Source organism: Sminthopsis crassicaudata, chromosome 1 (genome assembly GCF_048593235.1).
Source record: "Sminthopsis crassicaudata isolate SCR6 chromosome 1, ASM4859323v1, whole genome shotgun sequence".
Classification (NCBI taxonomy): domain Eukaryota; kingdom Metazoa; phylum Chordata; class Mammalia; order Dasyuromorphia; family Dasyuridae; genus Sminthopsis; species Sminthopsis crassicaudata.
In genome coordinates, this window is record NC_133617.1 from 35,244,894 (window position 1) to 35,262,781 (window position 17,888).

Genomic DNA, 17,888 nt, shown 5'->3' on the forward strand with positions numbered 1-17,888 from the left:
TCCCGATCCCGGGAGAGCAGTGGGCCCCCTGCAGGAGATGGTTCCGCATCAGGGCCAAGGTCGCAGGAGGAAATGCCCGAGGCCTTGGTCGAAGAAGCCGTGCCCGCTGCCCAGAGTCTGGCTTTTGGAGCCTGACACACCCTAAAACGATGTCCAGCCCTGGGAAGCCCCTCTCTGGGAAGCCCCCTCAGGCCTGTCTCGTCCGTGCCTCACTCGGCCCAGCTCTCCCGACGCCACAAACTACAGGTCTGGGCCCTGGCAGGCCACACGGCGGGGACCCGCAGATAAGGGGGCGAGCGACCAGCCCACGCCAAGGGGGTGACCAGGAAAAGCTCCAAAAGGGAAAAAAGAGCCAATCCACTTAAAGCTGCAGGGGAGCTCAGAGATCACCCAGTCCGCAGCTTCTTACGCTTCTCCCTCCACTTTTCACCTGAGAGATTTTTATACGCCCCCAGGTGTGCAGGGATATAAGGGCGTATAAAACTGGCACACAAAGCAAACATTTACCGACAAGTCGTCATTCCTCCGCTAGGAGCCCCCATTTTAAGAAGCAGGATCTAGTCCGGCCCCTCATGGCAGAGATGAGGAGACTGAGCCTAAGGAGGCCGGGCGGCTTCCCCCCCGTGGGAGGAGGGGAGCAGAGACCCCCAACCTCAGCCCTCTCCCTGTGCACGGTGTGGACCCTCGGACACCGGAGTCACAGGGACCGCTCGGGCAGCCCCCCTCCTCCTGGGGAGGAGTTCCTGGGGGCCTCCCGAGGTCAGCCCAGCCGTGGTCTCCTGCACCGATGTTTCCATCAGGGAGGGGCCCTGGAAAGCTGGGAAACCAAAAACGCATTCCCAGAGCGAATCGCCCGTTTGGCGGCGAGCTCCCCAAAGCCCCCAGCGCCTCTCCGTGCTCCCACCCACCTCCTCCATCGGCCAGGACCCCCGGCCCAGACGGCTCCGAGGAACTGGTGAAACTCACAGAAACGCTAAAAGGAAAGAAGGGAGGGGGAGAACAGAGTACTGGGGAGGGAAAGGGCAGAGACAGACACACCCACTTCATAAGGAAAGAAAAATAAATGAATCATCTCCACACTATTCCTCACTTTGACATCCAAGAGGAGAAAAGAGACAAAGGAAAGGTTCCAAGGCGAGCTCCGGGTGGCGGCTGGGAGAGCTGGAGGCCCTGGAGCAGGGAACGGCCGGCAGGAAGGAGCGCGTCCTGGGCCTGGGCCAGCAAACCTGGCAGCGCCGGGCCCCCTCCAGAGCAGGGAGCTGAGGCCCAGAGCTCGGAGGCCTGGGCCGGGGTCGTGGGCCGCGGGGATGCCGGGAGGAGGGTGGGGGTCCCGGGGAGCCTCGGACGCTCCTACAACCTGCGCTCCTGAACGGTTTTGCCTCTTATTAAACAACTCTTTGCTCTGTTACAGGGAGGAGATGCAAGAACAGAAGTCATCGATTTAAAAACAAAAGCCATCCAGGGCCCCCGGGGCCCCATCCCATCCTGGTGAGGATCCCGCATGGGCAGCCCCATCGGGCCACTAATGGCGCCCAGAGGCTCCTGAGGCTGTCCCAAGTGGCCGACAACACTCTTTCCAGCTAAATCCATGAGCCTCCCACCCTCCCCGAGGAGCTCCTGGCCCCAACACTGCATCTGCCCTGGGGCGGTCCTGGGCCGGGGACGGCAGCCGTGGGGCATTACCCTGGAGCCCCGGCCCGCGGCTTCAGGAAAGGAAAACATGACCTCGTTTCTCCAGGTGATCCTTTCCGGGCAGTTCCTTGGCTTGCTGTGATCTGTTTTTATAAGCGTTATCAGCTCCTGTGTCCTGACCCTCTGACTACGTGACTGTGGGAGAACGAGAGGGATCCGGAGCAGGGGAGACGCGGGGGGGGGGGGGGGGGGGGGGGGGGGCCCCAGGCTCCTTTATGGGGGGGGGGGGGGCGACACACCACTTTTCAGGGGCCATCTCCCAAGCCCAGCGAGACTGCCGTGTTTTGGCTGCTGCCCAGAGAAGGAGAAGAGTTCTCCAGCCATCTCCCGGGCCTCCCTCTGACATGATGAGGAGCACAGAGAAGCCCCCGGCCCCCTGCTGCCCCCCCCACCATAAGGCAGGGCCCGTGGGACGCACCCCACCCCCAACGAGAGGTCCTTGAAGGCAAAACCCATGTTTCCCATTGTCTCCCTGGCGCAGGGCCCGGAACCCAGCAGGCATTTAATAAATGTGTCCTGGCTGGGGCTGGATTGAACGGTCGTCCTGCCAATTTCAAAGTCAGAGAGCATTTTAGGGAACCGGAAGGATCGGGGCTGGCGGGGAGCCGGGGGCCCAGGGCAGAGCTGAGGAGACACGGGGCCCTCCCGGCCTTCCGTCCGTCACCACTGGGGACACTGACCCCTCCCGGGGCGCTCCGAGAGCACGGCGGCCACACTCGCTATTCTCTGCTGCGGGAAAACGAGTCTCTGAGCAGGGACAAAAGACTGGTGGAGGCCCACAGGGGGTTAATGGGAGAATGACAGGTAAAATCCAGGAGAGCCCGGCATACAGCAAGCGTTTCATAAATGCTGGTGTCCCTGCCAGGCTCAGGGATCCTTTCATCCATCTGGGGGACCTACTTCTACCCAAATTTTCAAATGGGGGAAATGGCCTTGGAACATGAGCCCTTTCACAGGAGTCCTCAGATCCTGCCCAGCATGGCCCAGATGGATTTGTCCAAAAGCCGGATCGAGCACACTGCCCCTCAATAAACCACACCGGCTCCCACCACCTCCAGGGACAAGATGGAACGCTTCCGCGGCAGGATGAGCTCTCCTGACTCGTCCCCTGCTCGCCCTTCCAGTCTCCAGCACACACCGCCCCCTCTGGGGTCTCCGCATCTACCCCCAGTTCCTCATGTGCAATATGCAAATCCCCCCTCCCCGGCTCCCCCCATCCCTGGGTGCCCTCCCTCTTCCCTGGGCCTCCCGGAACCTCGCTGCTCAGGGCTTCCCTCCAGAGGTCGTTCCGGGGGTCTCCCGGCCCCCCCCCCCCGATACTCGTGCTTCCTGGCTGTGGAGTTGGGGGCATGTGCGTGCAGGCAGGTGTCCGTGGGTGCTGTGCATGTTTACGTGTCGGTGCGTCTGTGTGCACGCGTAGGCTCCATTACACGCCTGTGGGCATTTGTAGGTCTGCGTGCGTGCAGGCCTGTGTGGGCTGTGTACATGTGCGCTGTGTGCGCGTGGGGGCGCGTGTGCATGTGCAAGCATACAACTGGACGCTCCCCTAGGGCAGAGTCTGGTTCGGGTCTTCCCTTTTCTCCACGCCCCCCGATTCTGGCTGGACCCAAAGCAGGCACTGAAGTGCTGCCCCTGGTTGACACTTGGATTTTAGCATCTGAGAAGGTCTTGGAGAAGACCCCGGGCGCGTGGGCTCCAGAGTAGCGGGTTTAGGAGAGAGCCTGAGCCCCGACGTCGGGAAAGATCTTGGCACCAGCACGGTCCCCGGGAGGCTGCGCGTGGCAGGGCTCTGTGGCTCAGAATCAGCGGCGGCCTTCTAGCAAAGGGAACCCTGAGTCGGCTTCCGGCCGGCAGGGATAAGACCCTTTCCGACGACCAGCACGGGCCACCTCGCCCCCCAACCGGGCGGTCACTATCTGCCCAGGTCTCATCTACCTCCGGGGGAGGGGCCGTTCCTTTTTGCGTCTTCCCGAAACAATGCCCTGCAGATGTCCCATGGGAGCCCAAAGAGCCGGCTGGCCCAGGGGCCTGGTTTCTGAAAGAGCCTGAAGATCTGCCTTCAGTCCCACAACACAGATTTTCAGGGAGCCTGAATCTCAAAAACTCCACAGAGGCCCCGGAGACCAACCCCAAGTGAAGGCGCGTTCTCTCTGCAAACCCTCCCCGGGGGACGGATGGGCCCGGGGCCCTCCTACATCCTGTCCCCAGGCCCGCCGATGGCCGCCCGCATCCCCGGCCTCTGCAGAAGGAGGAAAAGGCCCCCACCCGCCGGCATCACGCGGGTTCGGGGCATGAGAAAATCATTCACTGGCAATAAACAAGCCGAAACCTCGTTTGCAATCGCCCCCAGCCTGCAGCACGCGGAGCCGCCCGGGCCTGTGCCAGCGGATTAAATGCTCACCAAAGCAGGGACGGTCCCTCCAGATATCTGTTACAGCCAGATAATGAGCTCGGAGAAAGGCAATGGCTCTGCAGCCGTGCAGAGCCGAAATCACTCCCCGATAATGAAACCGCGGCGTCCCATTTTCCAAGGCAACTTGGGGAAGTCTTGGGACAATAAAGAACCAGCATCCCAATGGGAAACTGGAGGGGGGACGCGGGGGGGGGGGGGGAGAGAAGGAAAAACAAAGAACAGGAAAGAGGGGGGAAAGGAAGGAAATGTGTGTCACAAAGAAGGGAAAGGGGAGAGAGAATGGGAGAAATGAGAGTGAGAGCAAGACAGAAGAGGAAGAACAAGGAAAGAAGAGGGAAGGAGGGAAGGAGGGAGGGGAAGAGTGAAGGAGAAACAGAGGAAAGAGCAAGAGAAATGGAGAGAGAGAAAAAACAAGAAACAGAGATAAAAAGAGCAAGAAAAAAAAAGAAAAAGCAAGAGAGTGAGAGAGACAGAGAGATGGGTGGGGGAAGAGACGGAGACACACGAAGCGGGGGAGCGGAAGGGGAGCCCCCTCCTCTCTGGGGGACTGTGCGCAGGCTCCGGACAAGGGGCTCGCTGACAGATGAGAGTCCCAAGTGCCCATCAGCCGGGGAGGGGTAAGAGGAGAAGCTGATGGAGGCGATCTGGAGTCCCCAGATGCTCAAACTCTGAGGAGGGAGAAGCGAGGGAGGGAGGCGGGAGCAGGGAGAGGAGCCGCTGCTGGGAGGGAGCTGAGGGGGGCGGGGAATCTGTGAAGCACCTCTCTGACACTCTTGTTTATTTAAAAATACGGGCACACACTCTCTCACACCGACACAGGCGGCTCCGCGGTCTGCGGGAGAGGAAGCAGGGTTTCGGGAGCCCCAGCAGAGCCGGCCCAAATCCCACTTGAGAGGAACTTCAGGGAGCCCCTTTTCGGGTGGAAGTGTCACTCTGGAGACGTTCACATCTCATCCTGCTTTCCACGGGAAAAAAGATGATTGGCAGGAAGAGGGCGGCTGGGGAAGGGGGGAGGCGGAGGCCGGAGGGTCCCCGGAGAGGGCTTTGGGCAGAGGGCGAGCCTCCTGAGGAGGGACCCAGGCCAGGCGAGCCGGCTCTTCCACCGGGGGGAACTTTCTCCACCGCGGCCTTACCAGGACTGGGGGGGATGAGGGCAGAGCCCCTGCTCAGAGGCCGGGCGTCCTGGGTGCACACTCACTCCCAGAGCACAGAAAAGAGCCCAGCGCCCGCTGGCACGGCCCACGCCAACCCCCAGAGCAGGGCCCCAGACACGGGCCTGCCCACCTTGCCACCACAAACCAACCCCTCAAGCCTCGGGGTTTCTCCAGGTTTCTGGGCCAGAAATCGCACACAATGACACACATACACATTATCACACACGTAATCACACACACACACACACACACACACACACACACACACGCACACTCGGCTGCCCAAAGACACTTGGGCGACAGCCTGCAGCCTCCCTGCCATCTGCAGCCGCTGCCAAGCCCCGGGAGCCTGGCTCGGCCTGAGCAGGGAGGAGGCGGGACGAGCCTGTCCTGAAGTGACCTTCCTGCTCAGGCCGCAGAGAGCCCCCCCCCCCAAAGCCACAGATCAGAGCTGCCCCACCCACATCCCCTGGGGGCCGCCCCTGAACTAGGTACAGGAGGGAGCTGCCCTCCTCTGCCCTGGCACACGCTGGGGAGGGGACGAGGAGGATGTCCAGCAAGCAAGAGCGCAGCCCCCACCCAGCCCTTTGCCAGGCTCTGGGGCAGTCAGAGCCAGTGGCAAGAGTCCCTCGAGGTTCAGACCAGGGCCTGAGTTCAAATTCTGCCCTGTTCGCATGACCTTCAGGCCCTTGTGTCCTTGGTCTCATCTCTAAAATGAGGGCGGGGCAGGCTGTACTCTGGGGTCCCTCCTCTCTCTAAAAGGAGGTCCCAGGGGATTCTGGTGCCTTGCTCTCCCCATCCATATAGCCAGAGGGGGCCTGGATGGCCCTGGGACCCCCAGAAAAACCCAGGAGAAGGGCCCCCAGGAGTCTGGCAGACGAGGGGCCCCCACAGGACCCAGCGGAGAGGGTCAGGGTCATCCCAGGCCCCTGACTGCCCGTGGGAAAGACCTGACCTCTGTACAGACCCCTGGCCTGGCCGGCCCTTCCTGAAGGCCAGGACCACCCGGGAGACAAAGGAGCATCCGGCCTCCAGGCCCCCGTCCCCCCGACCCTGGAAGGGAAGCACGGGACGGGGAGGCGGGGCGGCCTGCGCCCAGCCCCTGCGGGGACACAACCCAGAGCCCTACGTGGACGGTGCGTGTGAGAATTCGTACAATAATTACCTAATGGTTCGGCACCACTGACCTGACCCTGCAAGGAGGTGTCATGGGCCAGAACCCGGAACAAGGCACTTTAAAGGAGTTCGCTCATTGCTTCACACATGAGACTCTCACCTTCAGAGAGCACAGAAAAGGGCCCGCCCCCTCTGGGAGAGAAGATTCAGGGCCGGGACTCTGGGAGATTCACCACACGGAAACCCACAAGCCCTCGCTCGGAGGCCGAGGCCGAGTCGTCCCAGGTCCACCTTTGTGCGGCCGGAGACGCTCGCAGAGCTCTCGGAACCAAGGCGAGAGAGAGGCCTCCAAGGCGGGCCCAGGAAAAGAGCCGGGGCTGCGAAGGGCACAGTAAGGGGTGTGGACTTTATCTCCTGCTGCCTTTGGGATTGATGAGCGGAACTGAAACCGAGGCTGCTCCAGAAGCTCCCAGAGAACAGTGCGATTTAGAGACAGAGAAGCTCCCGGGTGTGGGCACGCGGACGGTGTGGACGTGCACATGCCTGGGAAAAGGCTTTCCTTTCTCTCTCCCCCCAAGCCTCCCTGCCTCAGGGCCCCCGTGAGCGAGTCAGGACTCGCCCCCAGGGCCTCTGCTCCCCATGCAGTATTCTGCCAGCTCAGCACACCCGCCCCTTTCAGGGGACAAATGTGGCCACACGGCGACGCCTCGGGCTCTGACGCTCCGCCACGGCTGCGTTTTGTTTCACGTGATCGTGGCCCACGGGTGGTCTCCCCGACTCAGTTTCCCTTCCTTTGTCTTTCTGCTCCTCTGAATCTGTTACTCCCGTGGCTTCTTACCCGACAGTGACGGTCCCTCCCCTCCCCCTCGGCCCGGCTCCGTCCCGATCTCCGCCACTAGGAAAAGGGCCCAGAACAGGCGGCCGACCGTCCGGAGACGTGTCGGTCACTTTCTCAGCCTCCGCCTCCGGCTGCTCTCCAGGCCCCGGAACCAGGTGCAGCTCCCCCAACGACGCCGGCGCGGCTGTCTTCTCCGCTCCTGGAACGCTGAGCCACCGGTGCCAGTGAGCAGGTGGGAAACGTGGGCGGTCTCAGGCCCTCTCACGGGCGGGCACGGCTCTGTCTGCATCCCGTGCTTGGCACTAGTGGCTCCCCCGGCAGCCGAGAAAGGCTCACAATGACTACCTGTAATTCCATTCAGTTCTACAAACATCGATTAAGTGCCTGCTGTATACAAGGTCTCGCCCACAGTCCCGCTCCACTCCACTAGCCAATCCGATCGGACCAGCAGCTGTTACAGCCCCACCCCCGAGGAGGTGACTGCAGAGGGTCCTGGCGCTGGCCGGGGTTGGTTGACAAGTGTCCCAGCTAAATCTGCCCCAAGTTATCCCCAGGAAGCGCGACAATGGCCAGGCCTGCTATCAAACGCGGGAGCGGAAGGGCCAGCGCTGCCTGCGGGCCTCACGTTCGGTCTCCGCGAGCGTCCCACAGGGCTGCTTCCTCCAAAAGGGGGCATGCTGGGGGGAGGGGCTGGGGCCATCCCACCTTCTCTCCTCCCAGTCTCTCTGTGCCACTCAGAGGGCATCAGGCTGGGGGAGGGGAGCAGCATGTCAGGGACAGAGAGACGTCCTCTGGCCCAGAAGGCTCCTGAAGGCCAAACCCCTCCCTGAGGGCGGCTGCGTGTCCTGACCTTGGGCACCTGTGCCAACATGGGACACCAACGATGCCCCCCACCCTGCGAGGTCCTGGCACGGTCCCCGGCGGGGGGAGCGAAGCCCTCGTTTGACTCCCAGACCTAGGCCTGGCAGGGCAGCGGACGGGGGGAGGGGGAGGCCGGCTGGCTCACGTCAGCCATTCAGCCTCGGCCAGCTGCAGTCCCCGCCCTCCCGGGGCTGGCGCCTCACCCGGCCGTGCCCCGTTCCTTGAGAATCAAGGTCGTAGCTGTTCCGGGGGGAACAGCATCCAGCCCGAGGCTCCTTGTGTCTCAAAGGAAGGGAGCTACCATCCCCCCGGACAGACGGACGGACACACGGACACCCCCACACCCACCCACACACACACACACCACCCACACACCCACACACACACACACACACCCACACCCACACACCCACCCACACACACACTCACACACACTCACACCCACCCACACACACACATACACACACACTCACACACCACACACACACCCACACCCACACACACACACACACACACATACACACACTCACACCCACCCACCCACACACACATACACACACTCACACCCACCCACCCACACACATACACACACACTCACACACCACACACACACCCACACACACACACACACACACACACTCTCACACACACACACACACACCCACACACCCACACACCCACACACACACCCACACCCACACACACACACACACACACACACACACACACACACACACACACTCTCACACACACACACACACACACACACACACACACACACACACACACACACACGGCATTCTCGCAATTCTTGGCTTCCCACCTGACTCCCCGGGGTGAGAGTCTCCTTTCCTAGTTTATCTCATTTTTCTGAATCGGATACCAGAGAATCTGTTGCGGGACCCCTCTGGCGCAGGCGTGGGATCAGGCACAGGCGTGGGATCAGGCACACGGGGCAGAAAGAGAAGCCCGAGGCCCCTGCACCGGAAAAGCGCAAACGTAGGGAAGGAGGGGCAGGAGGCGGCGCTGAATGGAAGGAGATGAGGAGAAGGACGAAGGGAAGAGAAGCCAGACTGACAAGTGGCTCAAAGGACAGGCAGACTTCTGACGGGCCGGATGGAAGGAAGGACAGTGGGAAGGACGGATGGCTGAGAACGCCAGCGCCGAGGACAAAGTCCGGCGGGCCCACATCCCGTTCCGGAGCCGATGGGGGTGCCCGGGCCCGCGGCTGTGCCGGCCAAGGCTGGGAGGGCGGCGGCGGAGGGGCGGGGGAGGCCGGGGGCTTCCTCTTACCTTGGCGAGCTCCTCCGTGCCGCTGTGCTGGGCCAGCAGAGGGGAGGGCCGGAGCAGGGGCTCCTGCAGCAGCTCCAGCCGAGGCCTCTTCGTCTCAATGAATTCAATTTCGGATTTGCTCAGGTCCGGCAGGTAAGAATGGGGCTCCGGGCGCAGGTGTAGCTCCTGGGACCTGGGGGGAAGGACACGAGGCGGTCAGTTTGCTCTGGACTCTCAGCATCCGGCCCCTTCGCTGCGGTCTGGGACCACGGGCTGGGACGCTGCTTCCGCTTCCAGCGCCGGCATTTTTTCTTGGTTTTGGGGGGCTCTTGGGCGGGAGGCAGGGGAGAAAGATTCTTGTGAAATGGAGTTTACATAAAAGTAAAATGCGTCAATAAAAACTTTTTTTGTTCAACTGCTCTCGCTGCCCAGGGTCAGAGGCTGTCAGAAGGCCGGGCCTAAGGCCATACACCGTGTGGGCACATGAAGGCAAAGAGCATCTGCCCCTGTACGGCCAGAGCCCACCCTCCCCACAAGACCCCCCCACACACACAACCGGCACCTCTAGCTGAGGGAGAGGAGCAAGGTCAGAGGGCGAGGCCCCAGCTGGCAGCCCGGGAACTGTCAGAGGAGAGGGAACCTGGACAGCCGTCCAGGCGGGACCCCACGGACACAGCCACACAAAGTCTTTGGGAGCAGGGCCCAGAATTTCAAGCAGGACCAGATCTGCCTGGGAAGGGCCCCCCCCCCCAATCAGTGCCCTCAGAGAGCCCCCGGGTGCACAGGCTCCTCCCTGTCCTCATTCTGCTGGTCTAGGCCAGTTCCCTCATGTAAGCCAGGAAACTGGGAAGGGAAGGGCCCTCCCCACTGCCCACCCTGCCTTCTGAATTCGGGCGGAATCCCCCACTGAGGCCTGACCTTGGTCGACACCTCGCCCGAGCCTCAGTTTCCTCTCCTGTAAAACTGAGGGAGCAGTGGCTGGGATGACCGCAAAGCCCCTTATTTATACCTTCATGAGCCCTTAAATTAAGGAACAGGGCTTTAAGATGGCAAGAGACCAGGGGCTTTTCTTCCTAAAGAAGGAAAGGGTCTCCTCGGCCCTCTCCGTTTTCTCCTAGATGAAGGGCACCCCCCCCCAGCCCCAGTGCCCATCTGTAAAATGGGGCAATAACGCCTCGCGTGTGGCCACGGGGACGTAACGCATCGGTAAAACTTTCAGAGGAGGGGGCCCTTTACTCGCTGCGGCGGCGTGGACCCCTGAGGGGAGGGCCTGAGGACCCTCCTCGGGATCATGCTTCAGATCAAACGCCCAGGATTGCACAGGAAACCCACCACTTCTGCAGACAGAACCAAAAGCGGTCAGTGCACGAGGAGCTGCGGGAAGGGGCCCCAGAGGTGCGAGGGAGGGTCTGCCTTATGAGCAATGGGGCTAAATGGGGAGGACTGGTCACCTGTCAGGGGCAGGGAGGCCCAGAGGACACTGTAGACTCCAGGGCTTCCTCCTTCAGAGGAGATTTGAGGAGGTGGGGAGGAGGAAGAGGGGGAAAAGAAAGGGGGAAGAGGGAGTGAAAGAGAAGGAAAGAGGAGGAGGAAAAGAAGAGGAGGGAGGGAGAGGAAGAAGAGAAAGAAAGCAAGAGCTGAGCCTCGTTATCCAATGTGTTCGGGAAGGATGGGATGCAGATCACGTGACATCTGACTTGGGCTTGTCAATCTCTACTCAGAACTCGGTCCCTGGAGGCCCCAGAGTGGGGGGGGGGGGCTGGCGGGACCCACAGACTGCTCGGGCAGCAGACCAGCAAGAGGGGGAGGGGCACGGCCCAGAACACCGAGTCCACGGACTGAGAAACGGAGCTGAAACACTCTCCCAGCATTCCTGAAGTACTACTGTGTCTGGGGAGAGTCGGGGCGGTCCTCAAGGAGACACCAGCACCAGACAAGATGGGCCAGGAAGCCTCCCCAGAGGCACGGGGCTTCGCCCGGGCTTTGCAGGAGGCCGGCAGGCAGACGCGGCTTCTCCGGGCTGGGGCTTCCCACACAAACGGGAAGGAGGCCACGGGCTTCAGGGCCCGGATCTCCAGGCTGCTCCCCAGCTGGGCTGGACCATGCCCCCGGGCCAGGCCCTGCAGTCACCCCTCCGGGAAGGAGATGGAGCCTCTGGCTCATGGTGGATCCGAGAGATCCACCTCCCGTTCTCAGCCCCGCACGCATCCCCGCCGGGACCGCCGCCGCCGAGAGAAATCCCGGGGGGCCAGAGGCGCAGGGAGCTGCACAAACGAGGCCTCCCGCCAGAGAGCCCCGGACGGCCTGAATCTTACCCTGAAAGCACGGGGGCTCTCAGAGGGCTCCTCCTATCCGCTGGAAGCCGCCCGGGGCTGGGGGAAGGGAAGCGGCTGAGGAGGCTCTTGGCCACTCACTCTGGGCTGACCCTGGGCCAGTCCCAGGAGGCCGGCACGCCTCCTGCCCCTGCTCTGACAGGCCCCGAGGCCTGCCCAGCCGCTGGGCACTTCACCACGGGGCTACACCCTCATCTCCCCACTTGGGCCCTCTGTCTGCCAGGCCTGCGGGACCCCCCCTCTTCCCCTCCATCCTTGCCTTCCTCCAGCTTCAGCCCAAAGGTCCCTTCTGCGTGCCCTCCCCTCTGAGACTCCAACTCATCTCTCGTCCTAGAGCCCCTCGAGGGCAGGGGTCGCGCCTATCTGGCTCTGTGTCCCATGCCCAGAGTCTAGTAACGGACTGTGGCCGGATCCCAGGAACGGGAGGTCACTCTGGTGGAAGGCCGGCTCCTGGCCCGCTCGGCTGCTGCAGGGGTCGCCTAAAGCCCGGCTCGCACGGTCCATCCTTCCCCTTTGCCCCTTGGCTTGAGGGCAGGGCAGCGACAACAAAACGCTGCTGGGGCAGGGAAATGAGGAGAAGTGGCGGTGGGGGGAGCCGGCAGCTGGGGCCCTCTCAGGCCCTTCCACACTGGTCCCCGGCCCCCGCATCCAGCCCCGGAGCAAGGCTGTGAAGCTCTCGGGAGACACGCTGGGCCTGCTCCTTTGGTATCCCTGAGTATGGCAGCTGGAAGCCAGGACAGGGCTCAAGTTCAAATCCTGACTCAGGGGTTTACTGACATCCCGGTCCTTGGGATTATCTCATGAAGCGCAAACCTACGAAGAGCTCTGGGAAAAGCCCTGAGAACCACTGGGCACGGCAGCATTCAACCCTGGTTTTCATGCAAAGAATGGTCCTTGTGCACAAAGGGGGACTGTTCCCCAGGGACCCCAGAAATGGAGCTCTGGGGGCCCCCGCCGGAGACAGAGATGGCTGAAACAAGTCATTCCCATTCTCTGCCAGTGCTGCCTTTCCCGGCACGGGGAGGGGGCTCCCCTCAAAGCCCACCCGCTCCTGCCTTCCCCTTCGAGACGACTGGCCATCAGTGCTACAGAGAAACCAGCATGTTAGAGTATGAGCTTGGAAGCAGAGCTCAGCACAGTCCTAGGCACCCAGGAAGCCCCTCGGAAAGGCCTTCTTGCTGTCTGAAAGTGCCACCCGGGGCCAGGAAATGAATAAATTCCAACTCAGAACCTCAGGTGGCGCGGCAGGACAAGCGGGCGGGCAAATGCCCAGAGCCTTCTCCCCAAAGCAGTGGAGAGGGGTCCGTGAAGCGGGGCTCCCCCCTCCAAGGGCATCCTGGGTGCCTGGCACCCTCTTCACAGAATGCGTCCAAGAAAATAAGCAGATGCAAAAGAAATCAATCCCACTGACACCGATATGAAAATATTTTTTACAAAGTTCTCAGGCTCCCTGGTTTAGAACTGACTTCTAAGGGAAAGACTACAGCGTTGCTCCCCCTCTTCTTCTTCCTCTTCTCCTTCTTCCTTTCTCTTCTTCTTCCCCTCCCCCCTTTCCCTCTTCCTCCTCTTCTTGTTCTCTTCCCCTCCCCTCCTACTTCTCTTTCTCCCTTTCTCCTTCTTCCCTCCTCCTTTTTTCCCTTTCTCTTCCCCTTTCTCCCCTTCAAGATTTTCACACAGGCTCTGGGCCAGACTCTCTTCCTGACTCAGTCCCAAAGGCAGGACCCCGTCCCCACGCTGCCTCGCTCCCAGGACACCTGCTCCCGGAGAGCTGTGCCTTCTGCGGGCCTGGCCCGTCCCTGCAGCGAGCGCGGGCCAAGTGCGGGGATCCCGACCCCGGAGACAGACAGCAGGGCCTCCCGAGGCCCAGAGCAACGTCCCCCTCGGTTTGCAGACCAACGGCGGGAAGGCGGGCACAGGGACAGGCTCAAACCCTCCCCCTCCCATAGGCAGACGGGCCCCTGGGCGAGGGCCACTGACCGGCAGCCCTCTCCCCCGGGAAGCTGCAGAGCAGGCGGGAGCGACCCCACGCAGGCCTTTGTGAGGTTTCTTTGGTCTTTGGGGCAACAGGAGAGAGAAGAGGTTTTTGCTAATTGAAAAGAAAATTTAATTAGAGCAGATACTTATCTGAATCAGCAGTTTCCTCGCCAGCAGTGCCCTACATAAAGTCTCGGGCCCACCCCCCGCCCCAAACTGATCAGCTCTGAAACTCTGCGAAGAGCTTTAATTAGACGATCTCCTCAGAGCCGAACAGTGGGAAACTCGGGGCGGTTCTGTCCTGGGGAGACCGTGGACCTCATGTACCAGAGGGAGGGCCCTCGGCGTGCGGGAGCTTCTGGCGTGGGAAGTCCCTCCCCACACCCGGCTCGCTGGCTCAGTCTGTAACCTGGCGTGTGACAAGGCTGCCACAGAATCCCAGACAGAGACCCAGAGAGAGAGACCAGGGAGCCAAGAGACAGAGACAGAGAGAGACAGAGAAGAGAGGAAGAGGAAGGGAGAGACACAGAGAGACCCCAAAGCAGACCCTGAGTCTGGGCTCTGAGTTCCATGGCTTCTTGTCCCAGGATGAGGGGGTGGATAACAACATTTACACAGTCCCTGCAGAGGTCGGGGATTTTGAAGGAAAAACATTACACAGACTTTTTCAATTTCCCTTGGGCTGGTTTATTTTTCTGAACTACTTTCCTTCCCCCTCCCTGCTTTTTTGGGGAGGGCGGGAACGTATTTAGAAATGAAGAAGCCAAAAGAAAAGATTTTTTTCATTGAAACACAAGATGCCCAATTCACAGATCAAGAAACCGAAGTGTGAAAAGTTGCTCTCGGTCGCACGCGCAATAAATGGAGGAGGCCGATTCAAGCCCGAGGCCGCCGGCCAGAGCTCTCCTCTAAAAGCCGTCCGGGAGGTACAGGGGCTACGGGCTGAGGCGGCTGTGCCGAGTCCGAATGCCCCCCGTGGTGGAAGGCACCGGGGCCTTCTTCCGAGAGAGACGCGGGCAGAGATCAAAGCCAGGCCCAGAGCCAGACTCCCACCCAGCCCCGATTCTACCTACCAAGGACGGCATTTCACAGGCAAAGGGCGTGCCAGGGAAACGGCTCCCTCTGCCCCTCTGAGCCAATCGCTGGAGTTCTTTCTACATTAGGCTAAGCCAAAGGGCGGGCGCCCCGTGGTCCCAGGGCCCCGAGCAGTCCTGGGCCCGGCCCAGAGTGTGCCGGAGGGGCTTGTCAGAGCAGGTGAGTCCTTGCAGACCATGGGAGGGGGGACTTCTCCCCCCACACTCTGTTTCCACCCCCTCTCCCCGTCCCTCCCGCCCTCTCTGTGTCTCTGTAACTGTCTCTGCCTCTCAGAAAGGGGAATCAAGGGCTGACACGACATACAAGAGAAGTCGGGGAGAGGACTGGAAAGAGCAGCATCTTTTTCTGGGGAAATTAATAATTTTATGTAAGAGACTGTCTGGGGTCCCAGCGCAGCATAAACGAAGTGGGAAAGCTTGGGTCCCGTCACAGCATCAGCCAGTTTCAGGGCTCTGTCCGTCCCACAGCAGTCAGGGCCTGAGTGACCTTGGGAATCTAATGACCCTCCTGAGCCTCAGTTTCCTCACCTGCCAAATGAAGGATGTGGACACCGAGCCCCTCCCCCCGCCCCGCCCTCGTGCTACTGTCCAAGCCGCAGCCCACAAGGAGGCCTGAAACCATTCCTGCTAAGGGTCTGAAAGGAGAGGAGCCCCGCCCGAGGGCAGCCCCCACTATGACACTCGGGAGGTCCTGCTGCCGCGCGTCTCACCGCTCCAGGGCTCCAGGTAGGGGGGAAGGTGCCAGCGTGCTTGTGTGGGCAGTTTCCACCCCCGGAGACACCACAAGAGGAAAACTGCTCACCTGGCTGAAACCTAGCTATATTTTTTTTTTAATTAAGTGAATTTAAAAGAAAAATAGAATTTCAAAACTTTTTAAAAATAACTCTTTGGGAGACTGTAAAAGAGGGAAAGGGACCCGCAGGTGCAGGAATGTTTGTGGCGCTCTCCTCGCAGTGGCCGGAGACTGGAAGCGAGCGGCTGCTGGGGAAGGGCCAGTACGTGACGGCGCAGGAATGTCCGGGAATACTAGTGTCCTGTCTGGGGCTGGTTTCAGAAAACCCTGGAACAACTTGTGGGGGGAGGGGAGGGAGCAGGAGAACGTGTGAGCCCGTGTGAGGACCAGGCCCGCCGGCCTCGGCTCCCCCCGCACGAGCTGACTCGTGGTAGAAAACGGCCACGGACAGAAGTCCGGGCTGACCGCGGCCTGCAGCGCCGCTGCCCGTGTTCTCCTTTGTTTTCTCTTCTCTCTCAGGGTTTTCCCCACTAGGGTCTGACTCCTCTTGCACAACCCGGCAAATGTGGAAACGTGCCCAAGAGCATCCCGCGGAACGGACGGGGGTCAGACCGCGCTGTCGGGGAGGGGGAGGGGAGGGAGGAAAGTCTGGAACTCAAAGGCGTGCAAAAATGAATGTTGAAAACTATCTTTACATGTCTTACTGAGGGAAAAAACTCTTCGGTTCCTTGGAAAGGTGAAGAAACTTCCTCCCATTTGGGCAGGCTCCTGAGCGGCCAGGAGGCACAGTGACCAGAGCGCCCAGGCCGGACTCAGAAACCCGAGGTCGGATCCCATCTCAGGAGCTCCTGGGCACGTGACCCCGGGCACGTCACGTAGCCCCGTTTGCCTCAGTTCCCTCAGCCGTAAAGTGAGCTGGAGACAAAACGGCAAAACCCCCCAGTGTCTTTTCCAAGAACCGCCCAAACAGGGTCACGGGGAGAGAAACAACTGAACAACAATCCTGGCTCGACTCTTTACTACTTGGGTGACCCAGGGCCAACTCCTGGATCTCTGTGTAAATTGAGGGGTTGTCCCTGATGCTCTGGAACCCCCTGCTCTGGAACCCCTTCCCCGTGCTCTGGAACCCCCTCCCCATGCTCTAAGTGCTAAATCACCCATCGCCGCCCATCACATTTCTGAAGCACTAAGTGCACAAAGGAATGTACAAAGGGTTGGGGATGTGCCGATCCGCAGCAGTCTGGAGGAGAAGGCAGAGGTCCTCACAGGTCACTCAAAACGACCCCCAGGAGGGGGTTGGCCCAGGACCCGATGCCAAGGAGCCTGGACTGCAGACGCCAAAGCCTGGGAGTGCGCCCCACTGCTCCTCTGGCCAAGAGGACCCGGGGCCTGAGCCACGGCCCTGCCCAGCCTGGGGACGGGTGACCGCCTGCAAGGCCTCCCTGACTTCAGAGGATGGAGGTGGGCCCTGGCCCAGGATTGTGGCCTGAGACCTGGGGCTCCCGCCCCGCATTCTTTCCATGGCCCAGCTGCTTCCCCACCCGCCCAGGGAGGGGAGGAGGGACAGGTCTCCGGTGGAGGCGCAGATCAAAGGGAGGCTTCTGGCCAGCGCCGGCTGGGGGAGGGGAGCCCCGTCACAGGCCTCCGCCCTCCCAGCACCACCAAAAAGCTGTTTTCCCAAAAGGCTCCCCGACACAGGAAGCCGAAGCCCAGCTGCCTCCAGCTGTTCCTTTCATTAGTTCTTTTTCCACATGAATTTTGGGAAGAAAGGGGGCTGGAGGGCTCCCATCTAGCCTGGCTCTTCACAGCTTGGGAGGCCTCTTCCTCCTCCTCCCTCCTGCCTTCCTTCCCAGCCTCCCAGACAGACTGCCCCCGCCATGGGGAGAGGGCCCAGCAGGGGAGCCTCTCCGCGCCGCCCAGAGTCCATGAGACTGGCACTGCCAGGTGCCGGAGGGGCAGAGCCGCCTGGAAAGGCAAACAGCCCCGGCAGGGACGGGCTGGCAGGCCCAAAGCCCCATCTGGGACAGACAGACAGACACAAACCACTAACTCCCCACTGAGGCAGGGAGTGGGGGTCTCTGCCCACCCCCCAGGGCCTGCCCAGTCTGGCATACTCACATACTCACAGGAACAACTCTTTAAGACTACACTGCTGCCAAGAGCTGGCTCCCCAGTCCCCTCCCCCCACCATGCTGCCTCCTCCTCTCCCTCCCCACCCCCACAGAAGCTCCAAGGGCTCCCCCCCCAGTGTCGGCCCCTGATCCTGCCCTACGTGGCATGGATGGTGAGCTCGTGGTGAGAATTAGGAGGCCCTGGGTTCGAGGCCTAGCTCCCCCCTTGCTCCTTCCCACAAGGATGGGGTCGATTCTATTTTCTGCCTGTCTCCTAAATGGCACCTCCTCCTGGCA

General features: G+C 61.2%; 1 protein-coding gene across 1 annotated transcript in view; it reads right to left on the minus strand.

Moving 5' to 3' along the window:
- NCOR2 (nuclear receptor corepressor 2) overlaps positions 1-17,888 on the minus strand; it is a 208,674-nt gene that overhangs the window by 152,485 nt on the left and 38,301 nt on the right. The window contains 1 exon segment of the mRNA XM_074299344.1: positions 9,368-9,539. Coding sequence (XP_074155445.1) covers positions 9,368-9,539 — 172 coding nt within the window.